This window comes from Eretmochelys imbricata, chromosome 3, assembly GCF_965152235.1.
Source record: "Eretmochelys imbricata isolate rEreImb1 chromosome 3, rEreImb1.hap1, whole genome shotgun sequence".
In the NCBI taxonomy this organism is placed as follows: Eukaryota; Metazoa; Chordata; order Testudines; family Cheloniidae; genus Eretmochelys; species Eretmochelys imbricata.
The window spans coordinates 15827648-15842157 of NC_135574.1; the positions used below are offsets into that span (position 1 = coordinate 15827648).

A 14510-nucleotide genomic window follows, 5' to 3' on the forward strand; every position below is an offset into this window, starting at 1 on the left:
AACAGATTTTGCTCAAACTTTCTAAATTAAAAATATATAGACCCATACTTTTACGCAGTGATCACACATGAAAATATCAGCTCTAAAGGTGAGTGTTCAGAACCACTTAAGCAACAAAAAAACAGGAGGTGAGAATGGAAACTGTCTTGCAGCTGTAACTATAATGAGCACAACCAGAGACCACTTTAATATACCATTACCAAAATCACTAGCCAACCAGGCGGCTAGGTTGCAATACTATCAGATCCATAAACCAAGCGAGATAGGATCTGGTCACCAATTTAGTGCATCATACTATAGTTGTTATTTTTTTTCATATGGAACTTAATTCTGTAGTTCTTACCATTTTAAAATGTCCTTTTTGGAGGCAAATATTTGTAAAAGTGATCAGTAGTCTTTACTTAAAACTAAAGATATACAAACAAGGTTATTATAATGTATCAAATCTGACAGCAATTACAAAATTTTGTATATTCTAAAAGACATTTTTAATTTGTTGAACCACTTCCTTTAACAGTGATTTTTTCCAGATTTTCTTTTTAGGGTTAGATATTTTCAGATTTGTGCAACAGCCAAAAAAGGGTTGGCATTTCACATGCTGTAAATCATGAAACAAAAGCAAAAGTCTTCTAGACCTTAGACAAAGTTTCCTTGCAAATTCTTGCAAAGTATAAAATGGAAAACAAACACCATGGCAAGGCTTTCATTATACTATAAGGTAGGGGGCAATTCTGAATCCCTGGAGCAACCAAAGCTCAAAAGTCAGTGGGAGTTTTGGCTGCACCCAGGGCACAGTATCACTTTCACTTTTCATATATTTCATTTACAATTATTTAGCTGTAGTTTAGACACAGGTCAGCTCCTCCTCTGGTGTGAATCGTTCCAGCAAAGACAGAGGAGTTATGCTGATTTACACCAGCTGAGGATCTGATCCAGAGGGCCCAATCACTATGGTCCTGAACTTTGTGCATTCATTTATACCAGTGCAAGGCATTACTGTTCTGACCTGCTAACGCTTACCAGCCACTTTGCACTGGTCCAAGTGAACATGCAGCACAGCTGTGAATTAGGCCAAGAAGACCTGATTTTCAAAGAGCTCCCAGCACAGCCTCCCTCTTTGTGCCCCAAAGTAACAGTGAGCATAATGAATCTGGCCTCTAAATGCCTGCCTTGTGGGTGCAGTCAGCGAGTTAGAAAGCTACACACTGCCAATGATTACACCCACAAATTGCATATGCATAAAGGAAGGCTGCATTTTAAATACTGTGTCCTAAGCAATCAGGCCCTGGTGCTTAAATACCACAGTGATGGGCATGATACAAAAACTACACGAAGTACATACAGCATTTGAAACTGTTTAAAAAACTGCTTATGGCACCGACTACACTGGAGCGCATAGGACATGCTAAAGTGAAACAGAGCAATAGTCCCTCACAGACAGCAGCTCGCAAAGGAACCAGAGTTAGTCAAGTCAGCTTTCATTGCCGGAGTTTATACTGAACCCGGCATGCTCCCATGGGCTGCTGTGTCCCCACTAAATGGAGAAGGCTCTGCAAAAAGATAGAAAAGCAGTAGAAAGACATGGTAAATATGCATCTGGGTTAGTTTAGTGAACGCAGCCCTTGTCTTGGTTTGCTTTGACATTATTGTTATAGGCATTGTTTCTTAGAGATTTGCTTTGCCTTGTTACACAGACTTGAGAACCAATATTAAGACCAACTCTTATTCCCACTGAAGCCAATCGGAGTTGTCATTGTCTTCAGCAGGACCAGATTTTGTCTCCCATGTTTCATTTTAGGTCAGTATTGGCTCTAATATAGTATGAAGCATGAACTCTAAGGGGACTCAATTTACTTTCAGTGGCATGATTGCCTGTGGTGGCAGACAGAAGGTGCAATTCACTCCAGTGGGAGTGCAGACACCAGTGCTGCCCCAGTCCTGAAGAGGGAGCTGCTGGCTGAGATATTGTGGCCATGCCCCTTTCCCTGGCTGCCCTACTCATTTTGAGGGCTGTGCTGACCAGCTCCGCTGCAATCCCCCATCCTAAATGGACTTTCCACCACTGGGGAGTAACAGCCCAGATTCTTCCACCAGAACCAAGGAGTGCCATTCCTCTGATATGCCAGCCTAATGGGCAACTCCTATAAATCCTGGGTCATTGCAAGCTTCCATCTCTTCTCCTGATGTTAGATACCTCACTTATGGCGGCTTAGATATAAAGGCAAGTGGCACATTTGGGTCCTAGCAGGCTTATGTGTTGTGTTATGCAGAGCACCATGTTTGCGAAGGGGAATGCTAGCCAGCAAGCCCAGTGGGGAGGAATGCAGACATGGATAAGGAGCTGCTGCAGTCAGTGCTGCTCTTAGCCAGTCACTCAGTAACAAGGGGTATTTCAGGCTTAATAATTAGTGCCATTGGATGCTCAAGGGGGCTGAGCACAGGGATGCACAGGCTGCTCCCAACGTGCTGCATTCTGGGCCCTGTTTGAGAGTGCAGAGACACAGGGCCTGTGTGGAGAGGGAGTAGCCTCTGGTGGAACCAGGACTCTGTGCATTGAGCTTCTTTCCCATTCTGCAGGGGAGGGCAATCCCTTCACCTCTTAATGGAATGAGAAGGAATGTGAATTCTTTGGTATTGATGTATCGACTTGCACCTGGTCCTTATCCCTCTGCCACATGAGTGCAAAGGCAATGGAGAAACAGGCCCTTGGAGTTTCCAGTCGCCTATCTGGGAATAACCTTTGAGCACGTAATGTGGCAAGGGTCCAGCCCATCAGACATGGATAAAATTATGTATGAGATGACAGACAGAAGTCATTTCTATATCCTCTACCTTGTGCTAAGTACCGGTAGAGAGGCAAACAGCACAAAGTCATTTAATAAGAAGCTAGGATGAGGTTTAGCTATCTATGGGCCAAAATGTGCTCTCAGCTGCACTGCTGTAAATCCAGAGGAGCTCCATTGGCTTCAATGGCTGGATTTACATAGCTAGAAGTGAGGGCAGCATTTGCCCCTTACATATTTTTATCAATATTTTCACTATTTCAATTGAGAGTAAAGAAACAGGGTTAAAAGATTTGGATTAAACATACAAATATTTTACCTCCTTTGGTACTGGGTCCAAAAGAATAAATTCATATTTGTAAAGGAACAAAACGACTAGCATGTGAACCTCCATTATAGCAAGCCACCTAAAAAAGGCAAAGGAGAAAACAGTCGTTTATCTGGCATGACCACCTCATATTAGCAGAAAAAACACACGATCCCTTTTGCACACTTTAGAGTCCATCGCCTGTCTCTGCACACAAGTTTACCTCCAGCAGTAAATGATGCCGAGGATCTTGCTCTGCTCCTTTAGCAGGTAAAGGGTATGGCTGTTGTAGCTTCCCCTCCTGTCTGTGAAACTCTAAAACTACTGCACTGTGGTCCTCAACTCCTCTGCTACAAGAGTTTGTTTTAAAATAGGGTCTGTATGCTCCTCTGTTGGGCCCTACCAAATTCACAGTCCATTTTGGTCAATTTCACGTCATAGGGTTTTTAAATGAGCATTTAATGTTTTCAGATGTTTACATCTAAAATTTCATGATGTTGTAACCGTGGGGGGTCCCGATCCAAAAGGGGATCATGGGGGTGGGGGAAATCACAAAGCTGTTGTAGTGGGGTTGTGGGATTGCCACTTTCACTTCTGCACTGCCTTCAGAGCTGGACACCCAGCCAGCAGCCGTGGAGCTTCCTACAGCCAAGGGAAGTACCCGGAGCGGGGTCTGATCCCTCCCTGAGAGCAGCCGGGCAGGAGAAGAGGAAGTTCCATCCCTCTACAGCTCAGCTGGGACTAGCAGCTGGAGCTCAGTGCAGTAGGAGCCCCCAGCCTGCCCCAGCCCCTCCCTCTCGCTTTCCCCTCCAATAGCTAGATTTCATGGGGGGAGGTCTGATTTCATGGTCCGTGATGCGTTTTTCATGGCTGTGAATTTGGTAGGGTCCTACTCATTTGGCAGCGTATGCCTTTATTCTCCTCACATTGTTGTGAGCCAGGAGGAACCTCACTGTAGCGTGAGGGGAATGAGACCTAGAAAAATACTACATGGGTACAACCTTCTATGTCACAGTACAATACAGCTGGGAGAGGGACAACAGAGTAACCATGAGATCGCAGCTTATTAGTTAGCATGTCAACATCAAAACCTGGTGAGAGGCCTGAACAGTTAGATCCTTTCCCATGTGCCCTAACAATTGCTGAGCTCTCCATTGTCAGTCTGTAGAGGACTTCAGACAGCCTCAGTCTTGGCTGTTGGGTTTTCCCCTCCATGGATCTGCACAAGAATTTTCTCTACCCACTCAGGCCCAGTTCACATTTAAGTCAAGTCAATGGGACAATTCACATGCTTTATGTTAGGCACGTGCATAAGTACCTTGCTGAATCAAGGTCTCAAGTAATAATACTTTACTCTTATAGCATGATTATCAGTAGATCTCAAAGCATTTTACAGAGGAGGTCAGTATCATTATCCCCATTTTACAGATGGGGAAACTGAGGCACAGAGCGGTGAAGTGACTTGCCTAACATCACCCAGCAGGCCAGTGTCAGAGACAGGAATAGTATCCAAATCTCTTGAGTCCCAGTCCAGTGCCTTCTCCAGTAAGTCACACTGCTGTGAAGAGAAACCAAAGTAGTTCTGTAACTGAGTGGGCCAAATCCTGCAAAGTGTTGTGCACCCCTTCAGCTCCCACTGACTTCTCCAAGATTGTGCTCAGCACCTCACAGGATAAGGCCCCAGAGTGATTTTCCTCTGAGAATTCTGCAGAGTTCACTCCTTCCTGTTTTTACATAGTGACAATATGTGCTTAGTAAAGACTATCAGATGTTCTGTGTTCTATGTGTTACCCTAGATTTAAGGGCTGCGTGTACCTCAGAATGTGATTAAGCCAACTGCAACCATATTATGTGCATTAAGCCACCATGAACTAATAAAATAGAACACGGCATAGTTAAGGGTTAATTTGAATAAAGTAGGGCTTCTGAAGGCAAGGTCAAAACTAGCTGCAAGCTTGCAGACTCTGCTAATCAAAATGGGAGGAGGGGAGAGACAGAATCAACAATTTGAGATTGACAGGGAATAAGTGGACAAGAACCTTAGAGTTTAGGTGCCTTTGACATAGAATCTTATTATGACTAGACTGTAAGGAATGTTTGTTGATAAGTAGTTTACTGATATTAGGAGAAGTGATGACTTAGCAGGGGTCACTACGATCTGTGTTTTGTAAAAGTTAGTTATAAAAAGGACTAGATAATAGAGTGTATTTTGGAGCAGTCCTCTGAAGCCATCCTGAGTGACATTCTTCCTGACACCTTACTCCCCAGTGGGGAAAATGATTGGCCATCGCAGAACTGCTGTAACTACTCAATACTGTCCCCTATTTTAGGTAAATTTTTGGGATGTTCTAAACCTATTGCTTGTGTCTGTGTGTGCTTAAATATAATAAACTGTAGTTTTAGATAAGAGCATGCTTACTTGTGTTAAATCTATCAGCTGGAGTGCTGTGTTCCCATTGATTTATTCCTGACACTTCCTGGAGTGAAACATGTTACCAATGCTGTGGGTTCTGAAAACCCTGGGTAACACTAGGGCTATTATTAACTATTTGTAACCTGGTAGTGCCTCAGAGCCCCAGTCATGGGCCAGGACCCCATTGTGCTAGGTGCTGTACAAACCCAGAACAAAACAGTGGTCCCTTCCCCAAAGAGCTTGCAATTTAAGTAGAAGACAAGACACAACAGATAGATATGGGGAGTATGAGGAAACAATGAGAAATGCTGACCAGTACTGGTAGGCAGCTGGTGTGCTGAGACACACCAACTCAGTTGTTGTGTTTCTTTTTACAGACAACACAGCAAAGGAGTCAGGAGAACAATGAGGTGGCTTTGTGGATGTTCTGAAGAGCTCCTCTCACACGTGAACAGCCTGGGAGAAAAAGCACAATGATGCTCATTTGATAGTTTAACAAGTGGTCTATTTTCATTTATGTTGATACTGGAATTTCATCTGAGGTTGCATTTTTATAATGTGGGAAGACAGAAAAATTATAACACATCATTAAACTATAAAATGCCAGTGTCAAATTAAATGAAGATTCACTTTAGCTTGAGTTATTTTCCTGCCTCTACCACCTACTGACTGTGACATGGGACAGCCTTTCAGGACCCTTTTGCTCACCTGCAAAATGGGGATAGTGTTACACACTTTGGAAAGTGCTTTCAGATATGTGGATAAAAATGATATGTAAATATTACCTGTTATATCACAGCAAGCACAGCCATTATTACATTGTGACCAAATGCACCCTGTATTCACACCCTACACACTATTGTAATAATCTTCGTACAAAATATGCCTTACCAGGTATCATTTGAAAACTAAAAACTCACTGGTCAATAATATCGTGGTGAAATGTATGTAAAGTAGTACCTCAGAGTTACAAACTGACCAGTCAACGACACACCTCATTTGGAACTGGAAGTATGCAATCAGGCAGCAGAAGACACACACACACACGTAAATACAATACAGTACTAAATGTAAATTACGAAAAAATAACAGGAAATCAGCATTTTTCTTCTGCATAGTAAAGCTTCAAAGCTATATTATGTCAATTTTCAGTTGTAAACTTTTGAAAGAACCATTTAATGTTTTGTTCAGAGTTGTGAACATTTCAGAGTTATGAACAACCTCCATTCCCGAGGTTCTACTGTAGTAACATTATATGTAAGGTTTCAGAGTAGCAGCCGTGTTAGTCTGTATCAGCAAAAAAAATGAGGAGTACTTGTGGCACCTTAGAGACTAACAAATATTTGGACATAAGCTTTTGTGGGCTAAAACCCACTTCATTGGATGCATGCAGTGGAAAATACAGTAGGAAGATATACACACACACAGAGAACATGAAAAAATGGGTGTCATCATGAATAGGCTGGAATATGAACAAGAGGCTGCTAGGCAGCTCTCCAAAACCACTTTCTACAGGCCATTACCCTCTGATCCCACTGAGGGTTACCAAAAGAAACTACACCATTTTCTCAAGAAACTCCCTGAAAAAGCACAGGAACAAATCTGCACAGACACACCCCTAGAACTCCAACCAGGGGTATTTTATCTGCTACCCAAGATCCATAAACCTGGAAACCCTAGACGCCCCATCATCTCAGGCATTGGCACCCTGACAGCAGGACTGTCTGGCTAGGTAGACTCTCTCCTCAGGCCCTATGCTACCAGCACTCCCAGCTATCTTCGAGACACCACTGACTTCCTGAGGAAACTACAATTCATCGGTGATCTTCCAGAAACCACCACTCTGGCCACTATGGATGTAGAAGCCCTCTACACCAACATTCCACACAAAGATGGACGACAAGCCGTCAGGAACAGTATCCCCGATAATGTCACGGCAAACCTGGTGGCTGAACTTTGTGACTTTGTCCTCACCCACAACTATTTCACATTTGGGGACAATGTATACCTTCAAGTCAGCAGCACTGCTATGGGTACCCACATGGCCCCACAGTATGCCAACATTTTTATGGTTGACTTAGAACAACGCTTCCTCAGCTCTTGTCCCCTAACACCCCTACTCTACTTGCGCTACATTGATGACATCTTCATCATCTGGACCAATGGAAAAGAAGCCCTTGAGGACTTCCACCATGATTTCAACAATTTCCATCCCACCATCAACCTCAGCCTGGAGCAGTCCACACGAGAGATCCACTTCCTGGACACTACAGTGCTAATAAGCGATGGCCACATAACCACCACCCTATACCGGAAAACTACTGACCGCTATACTTACCTACATGCCTCCAGCTTTCATCCAGACCACATCACATGATCCATTGTCTACAGCCAAGCTCTAAGATACAACCGCATTTGCTCCAATCCCTCAGACAGAGACAAACACCTACAAGATCTCTATCAAGCGTTCTTAAAACTACAATACCCACCTGCTGAAGTGAAGAAACAGATTGACAGAGCCAGAAGAATACCCAGAAGTCACCTACTCCAGGACAGGCCCAACAGAAAGCCACTAGCAGTCACCTTCAGCCCCCAATTTAAACCTCTCCAGCACATCAAGGATCTACAACCGATCCTGCAGGATGATCCCTCACTCACAGATCTTGGAAGACAGGCCAGTCCTCACTTACAGACAGCCCCCCAACCTGAAGCAAATACTCACCAGCAACCACACAACAAAAACACTAACCCAGGAACCTATCCTTGCAACAAAGCCTGTTGCCAACTGTGTCCACATATCTATTCAAGGGACACCATCATAGGACCTAATCACATAAGTCACACCATAAGAGGCTTATTCAACTGCACATCTACCAATGTGATACATGCCATCATGTGCCAACAATGCCCCTCTGCCATGTACATTGGCCAAACCGGACAATCTCTACACAAAAGAATAAGTGAACACAAATTAGACATCAAGAATTATAACATTCAAAAACCAGTTGGAGAACACTTCAACCTCCCTGATCACTCAATTTCAGACCTAAAAGTCACAATTCTCCAACAAACAAACTTTCAAAAACAGACTCCAACGAGAAACTGCAGAAATCGGAATTAATTTGCAAATGGGACACCATTAAATTAGGCTTGAATAAAGCCTGGGAGTGGATGGGTCATTACATAAAGTAAAAACTATTTCCCCATGCTAATTTTCCCCCACCCCTACTATTATTCACACCTTCTTGTCAACTGTTTGAAATGGGCCATCCTGATTATCACTACAAAAGGTTTTTTTTCCCTCCTGCTGATAATAGCCCACCTTAATTAATTGGTCTTGTTACAGTTGCTATGGCAACACCATTTTTTCATGTTCTTTCTGTATATATATCTTCCTACTGTATTTTCCACTGCATGCATCTGATGAAGTGGGTTTTAGCCCACGAAAGCTTATGCCCAAATATATTTGTTAGTCTCCAAGGTGCCACAAGTACTCCTAGTTTTTTTTTAAATTATATGTAAGGTTATGCATTCCCTGTATTTGAGGATGGTAGCATGTGTTCAAACCCACACAGCCCTGACTAGGCAGAAGTTGTTAAACAGATCCGTCCTAAACAAAGAAATGTTTGCTTAGCTCAATTTACATACAAGTAGTAAAAAAGGTCCTCAAGACTGCAAGGCAGATAAACTGGTTTTTCCAAAGATAAAGGACAAGCTGATGCCTCTGGCCAGATTAATTGGCAATCACCAGTCCATCGGCCTTTTTTTGACAGCAAAAGGGAGCAGGAACAGCTCAGTCTGCATTTTAGCAAGGAACAGCGTGGAACCTCTTTCACCACAAGACTCCATGTCTCCGTCCACACAGTGGGAAGGAACTTTATCTAATGGTAACCCAGAGGAAAATGCATTTCAAAGGGGCACTGGACTATAAAACTCAGGGGTAAAAACACCCCAGGATTTCTCTCTTTTTCATTCACCTAAGACAACAAAGAAACCAGCCCTTTGACTTTGGGGTGGACCTGATCTGAGAATTTGGTCAGCCATGTTGCTGGGCATCTGTGGTAAGGATTTTTAAAAAACTAGATTTGGTTCAAGGTAAGATTAGCTACTAGAAAGAGTCTTATCTTTATTTCTCTTCTAACCATTTCTGGCTTTAATGCTGGATATTGTACTCACTTAAAATCTCTTTGTAGTTAAACTTGTTTTATTTTTTAATCAAAAAACTAATCCAGCATTGAGTTTAAACTGAGCTGTTTGAGTAACTCCAGGTGAAGTAGGAAACTGTTGCATATTGACCCTTTAGAGGGGCAACGGACCTCTAATATCTGAACTGCCCAGGAGAAGGCTGGACAATGCAGAACACATTTTGGGGAAAATTCAGGATTGGGAGTGTGTTGGGGTCACCCTTCAAGTTGTAACCGAGGCTGGTGGAAGCCAGGGTGTGGTTGGAGTGTTGCTGAACGGCTGCTGGAGTTAGAGATGTTGGACTCGGGCTGCAGCTATACACAGCCATTCAGGGTGTGACACACATATTCACCTTTGCCCTGCATTAGCTCATCTTCTTTCTCCATCTCCTCCCTTTTCCTTAAAGATCTATGTCACTGCATTGCAAAAGAGAACATTAGACAGGGGGTAGACCCTGGGTTCCCCTCTTTCCTCTTGGTTCCAGCCCAGCAACACTGTAGCAAGCAGGCAAGTTCTGCTCCCTTGGACTCTACTGCCTTCCTGGGCTTCTTCCTATCTCAGCCTGCCTATAGGCCTTCTCCATAGCCCTCTTCTGGGCCCACTGTGTTTCTGTAATCTTCCCAGGTTCCATGACCTCTAAATACTCACTCTTCTTAGAGGTCGGGGGCTTGCATGGCTCCCCCATGCAGTTCCCCAGTAAGTCTCAAATAAAAATATAAACTTAAACCACTTCTTCCCTCTTCAGGCTTCAATTTTCAGCTCCCTCCCGCTATGCTATGCTCTCTTCCTCAGTCGAATCCTTTCCAGGGGCTCTCTGACTGAAAGTCTAGATCCTGCCCTTCTATCAAGACTAATCACCAGAGTTTGCTGTACCCCAGGAACTTCTCTGTGTCTCTCCCAGCCTTTTGCCACAGCTCTCTACTCAAGAGAGGGTGCCAAGAGTAGCTCTGCCCCTGAGCTTCTGCTTTCTTCTCCCCCTCTTGCCATGAAGTCCTTCACTGGCCTAGCAGGAGTCTTCCTACAGACCTCTCTATTGCCCAGGGAGGGAATTCAGAATTATCTCCTTTCCACTGCCCACTCATCTGGCTTCTTCCCTTTATAGTAAACCCCAGATGGGATTAATCAGTAATTGGGCCTAGCCCATCCTCCAGGTGGACTGATTGTGCTCTGGCTCCAATTAACCTTTTCTATACCAGTATGGGGTACATATCCCAGCATACTAACCTAAATCGCCCTTCTTGCAGTTTAAGCCGATCACTTCTTGACCTACCCTGGGTGGCCGTGAAGAACAATTGATCACCATCCTCTTTATAACAACCTTTTACATATTTGAAGATCATCAGATGTGGGCAGCTGGCTCTCTGGGATGGGGAGGTTGTTCCATGAATGGGTGGGGGGCAGCATGGAACAAAGAAGTGGGCATGAAGGAGGCATCAAGGCTTGCTGAAGGAGTGAAAGGGGATGTGATGGAGATGACATCTGTGCCATGGGACAAGGCATAGTTTTAAAGGACCTGGAAGGCAAGTACAAGACATTTAAACTTAGGGGAGCCAGTCAAGATATTCAAAGAGGGGTGTGATATGATTGGACTGATGGGCAAGGAGCCTAGTTTATCATGAGGAATGAGAGAAGAGGTTTAGACTGGAGAAACATTCCTTAGATCAGTGACAGAATTTATGACCACCACAATCCCACGTACGTAGACTAGCATGCCCTGTAATTGAAATAACCTTCCATTGATGAAAAGATGCTGGGAGAGCAGCAGAACTGGGCTGACTTCTGTCTCCCAAGATGCACAACCCTGAAAATGTTGGTCTCAGACTCTACTTTTATCTCACAGCTAACTCTACCTTTCCTCTGTGTGCAACTTCTTATCAGACCAACTCGGGCAAGGCCCAAAGATTATTGAACTACTGATCGCTGACCAATGTCAATACATCTGAGGACAAAAAAAAAAAAAAAAAAAAGAAAAGAAAAGAGGAGCCCCACAGTGAGGAAGCTGTTCTCTGCAGGGTTTAGGAATAAATAAACCCCAGCTGTTTCACTGACCTTCCTGGACACTGATGCTTCCCTCCTCCAAATGCCACAAAGCCGTCCAAGAAAGCATTCTTCTCTAAATTTGCCTCTTTCCAACGATCCTGTGGGAAGAAAACATTTTTTTTCCAAATCAGCCTTGTATAAATAAGCTTAACATTTTTCCAGGCTAAAAATGACCGGGACAGCTAATCCTGGCATATAAAGCTCCCTTCAACCTGTTAAGATTACTTGACCACTGTGTTGCTAGCATATGGATTTGTAAACAAGGTAATTTAGTCAAGCCCATTTAAGACAGGAATTTAGGGCCAGATTGACAAAGACATTTAGGCCCCTAAAGGAGCAGGAAGGTGCCAAGTAGGATTTAGGCACTTAGGTGCTTTTGACAATCCAACTAGGCACCTTACCTGCATGTTTAGGCACCTAAGTGCCTTTAAATCTAGCCCTTACCTCACTGAAGCAAGCTGATTCAGAGTGAAGGCTCACACTTTGTCCTTAGTTCTCCCTGAATTTCAAGATAATACCAGGCAATGCAAATTTAATTATGCATAGGATCTTTCATACAAGCATCTTTCATACATGCATCTGACGAAGTGGGTATTCACCCACGAAAGCTTATGCTCCAATACATCTGTTAGTCTATAAGGTGTGTGGCAAGATGGCTGATGTTCATATGGTGGGTCCTGTGCTTTTCTTGGGGAGGGGCTAAGATGCCACCCTTTGCCCCTGCTCTTGGGTGCTGAGGACCCCGCTACTAGCCCAGGAAGGTGGTAGAGAAGGGAAGCAGGGGAGGGGTCTGGGTTTGCTCCTTTCTCTGAGTCCCAGCCCCTCTCAACCCCTGCGGGTTTCTTACCCTTGTCCCCCTTAGGTGGGGTTACCCTCGGTCCTTAGATGCTGGGGGGAAGGGAATCTCCCTCTCCTGCTGTGGCAGGGTCTCCTTTACTTCAGTTCTCAGGTCTTCCAAATCTCTCAACACACCTCCAAGCTCCAGTCCTCTCTCCTTCCTCTACCCTTGACTGCCTGAAGCAGGGGTTTTTTCCTTCGGTTCCTGACAAGTGCTCCAATTAACCTGTAGCAACCCTCCCTAGTCTACAGGGAACCACGCCTTAATTAGCTTAGGGCTTATATATTTCCCCTTGACCATTCTACCACTGCTCCCTGGCCCCCCTGTATCACAGGTGCCACAGGACTCTTTGCCACTTTTACAGATCCAGACTAACATGGCTACCCCTCTGATACTTTCATCCTGTCTTCTAAGAGTCATGGACCAGAGCTCTCTGTAAGTTCAAAAGCTTGTCTCTCTCACAGACAGAAGCTGGTCCAATGAAAGATGCTACCTCACCCACCTTGTCTCTCTCATATTGGTGATAGGCAGTGGTCACAGCACACCAGCAGCCTAATTGATGCAAGTTCTTTGTAGGTACCATGGCAAAGGAGAGTTTTGAGGAGGGACTTGAAGACAATGCAGATGGGTAAAATACACAGAGATGCGGTATAAAACAGATGTCCAGTGGAGGAATCACTGGGCTCCAGACCAGGCTCAGTGCAAGTCAATGGGGGTCTTTTAATTGACTGACTTCAATGGGCTTTGGATCAAGTCCTATATGTATTTGCAATTTACCAGCAAGATACAATTTGCTACTTCAGAGTGGCGGTGATTACACAAAAATATTTTAAACATAAATATGTTCTTGAACTGGAGGATCTTGCTCATTCCAGCAGGTCCCTCTTCTTTGTGCATGCTTTCTTCCCCTATAAATACTAGGGCATTAATCCATATAGTGAGTATTCTAGGGATAGGATTAATATCTTCCTGAAAGCAACCTTAAAGGAAGATGCACTCAACAATATGTTTTGGATCTAATTACATGCAAAAAGGAGAAGAGAGAGCAAAATAAATACATCAAAAGAGGCAACTTACAGGTTTGAATGTTTCAGGGTCTGGAAAGTATTTTGGATTCCTGTGCACCCAATATGGAGACAACATCAGCATGTCACCTGCAGGGATGGTGAAAGTCTAAAAGCAAGAGAAACAATTCTGAAGTAAAGAAATAGATAATTGCAAGTTCAGTCTGCTCTCAAAACATATTATGAATGCTGCTGGTTCACCAAAAACAGAATGAAAGGCCTTGCTAGAGAGGAAGTGCAGCTGGTAAAGCACTATTGGGTGTATTAAGGATGTGATGCAAGGGGAAAATGGGTTTGCACCTTTTGTTGTTGTTGCTGCTTCTTTATTACATATAAGAAAGGCCTGAAGTGGTTTTTTAACATTAGATGTAACAGGAATGTTAAATCTGGTCTTCCCTGGTTCTTGCTGAAGGACTGTATTCAGAAGTGGATTGTAAACCTAGGTAGTCCTCTCATTAAGAGCTTGATCTGAAACCTAGTGAGATCCACAGAAACACTCCTGTTGAAGTCAAATGACCTTTGGATTATGTCCTGAATGGGTGGTAATGCCACTTCTTTACCCAAGATAGCTTTTCTCCCAAATGTTTGTTTAGGAGATTCCTGAGTATCCTGATTTAAATAAGGACTGGGGTTCCCTATGCCTAATTTATTATGTCCAGATACATTTGGGATGGTGACTTCTAGAAGGATTACAGTGTACTATGACAGCCTCATAAAAACAAACCTACCTGAATTTTTATTGGAGTCACCACTTTCTTAGTGATTGCACCTGGAGACCTTAGCCGTATGGCTTCCAAAGTGCACCATTTAATTAAGATAAGCTTCTTAAGGTCATCTTCAGATATTTCAATATTCTCTTTACCTGTTGCATTATAAGAAA

The 14510-nt window shown here is 43.7% G+C and overlaps 1 protein-coding gene across 1 annotated transcript in view; it reads right to left on the reverse strand.

Moving 5' to 3' along the window:
- Positions 1 to 1478: 1478 nt before the first annotated feature.
- The window catches only part of LOC144261949 (24-hydroxycholesterol 7-alpha-hydroxylase-like), a 47891-nt gene continuing 34859 nt past the window's right edge, over positions 1479 to 14510 (reverse strand). The window contains exons 8-12 of the mRNA XM_077811522.1: positions 14359 to 14492; positions 13644 to 13739; positions 11738 to 11826; positions 3103 to 3190; positions 1479 to 1550 (exon numbers count right to left, since the gene is read on the reverse strand). Of these exons, the coding sequence (XP_077667648.1) occupies positions 1479 to 1550; positions 3103 to 3190; positions 11738 to 11826; positions 13644 to 13739; positions 14359 to 14492 (479 nt within the window). The remainder of the gene's footprint in view (positions 1551 to 3102; positions 3191 to 11737; positions 11827 to 13643; positions 13740 to 14358; positions 14493 to 14510) is intronic.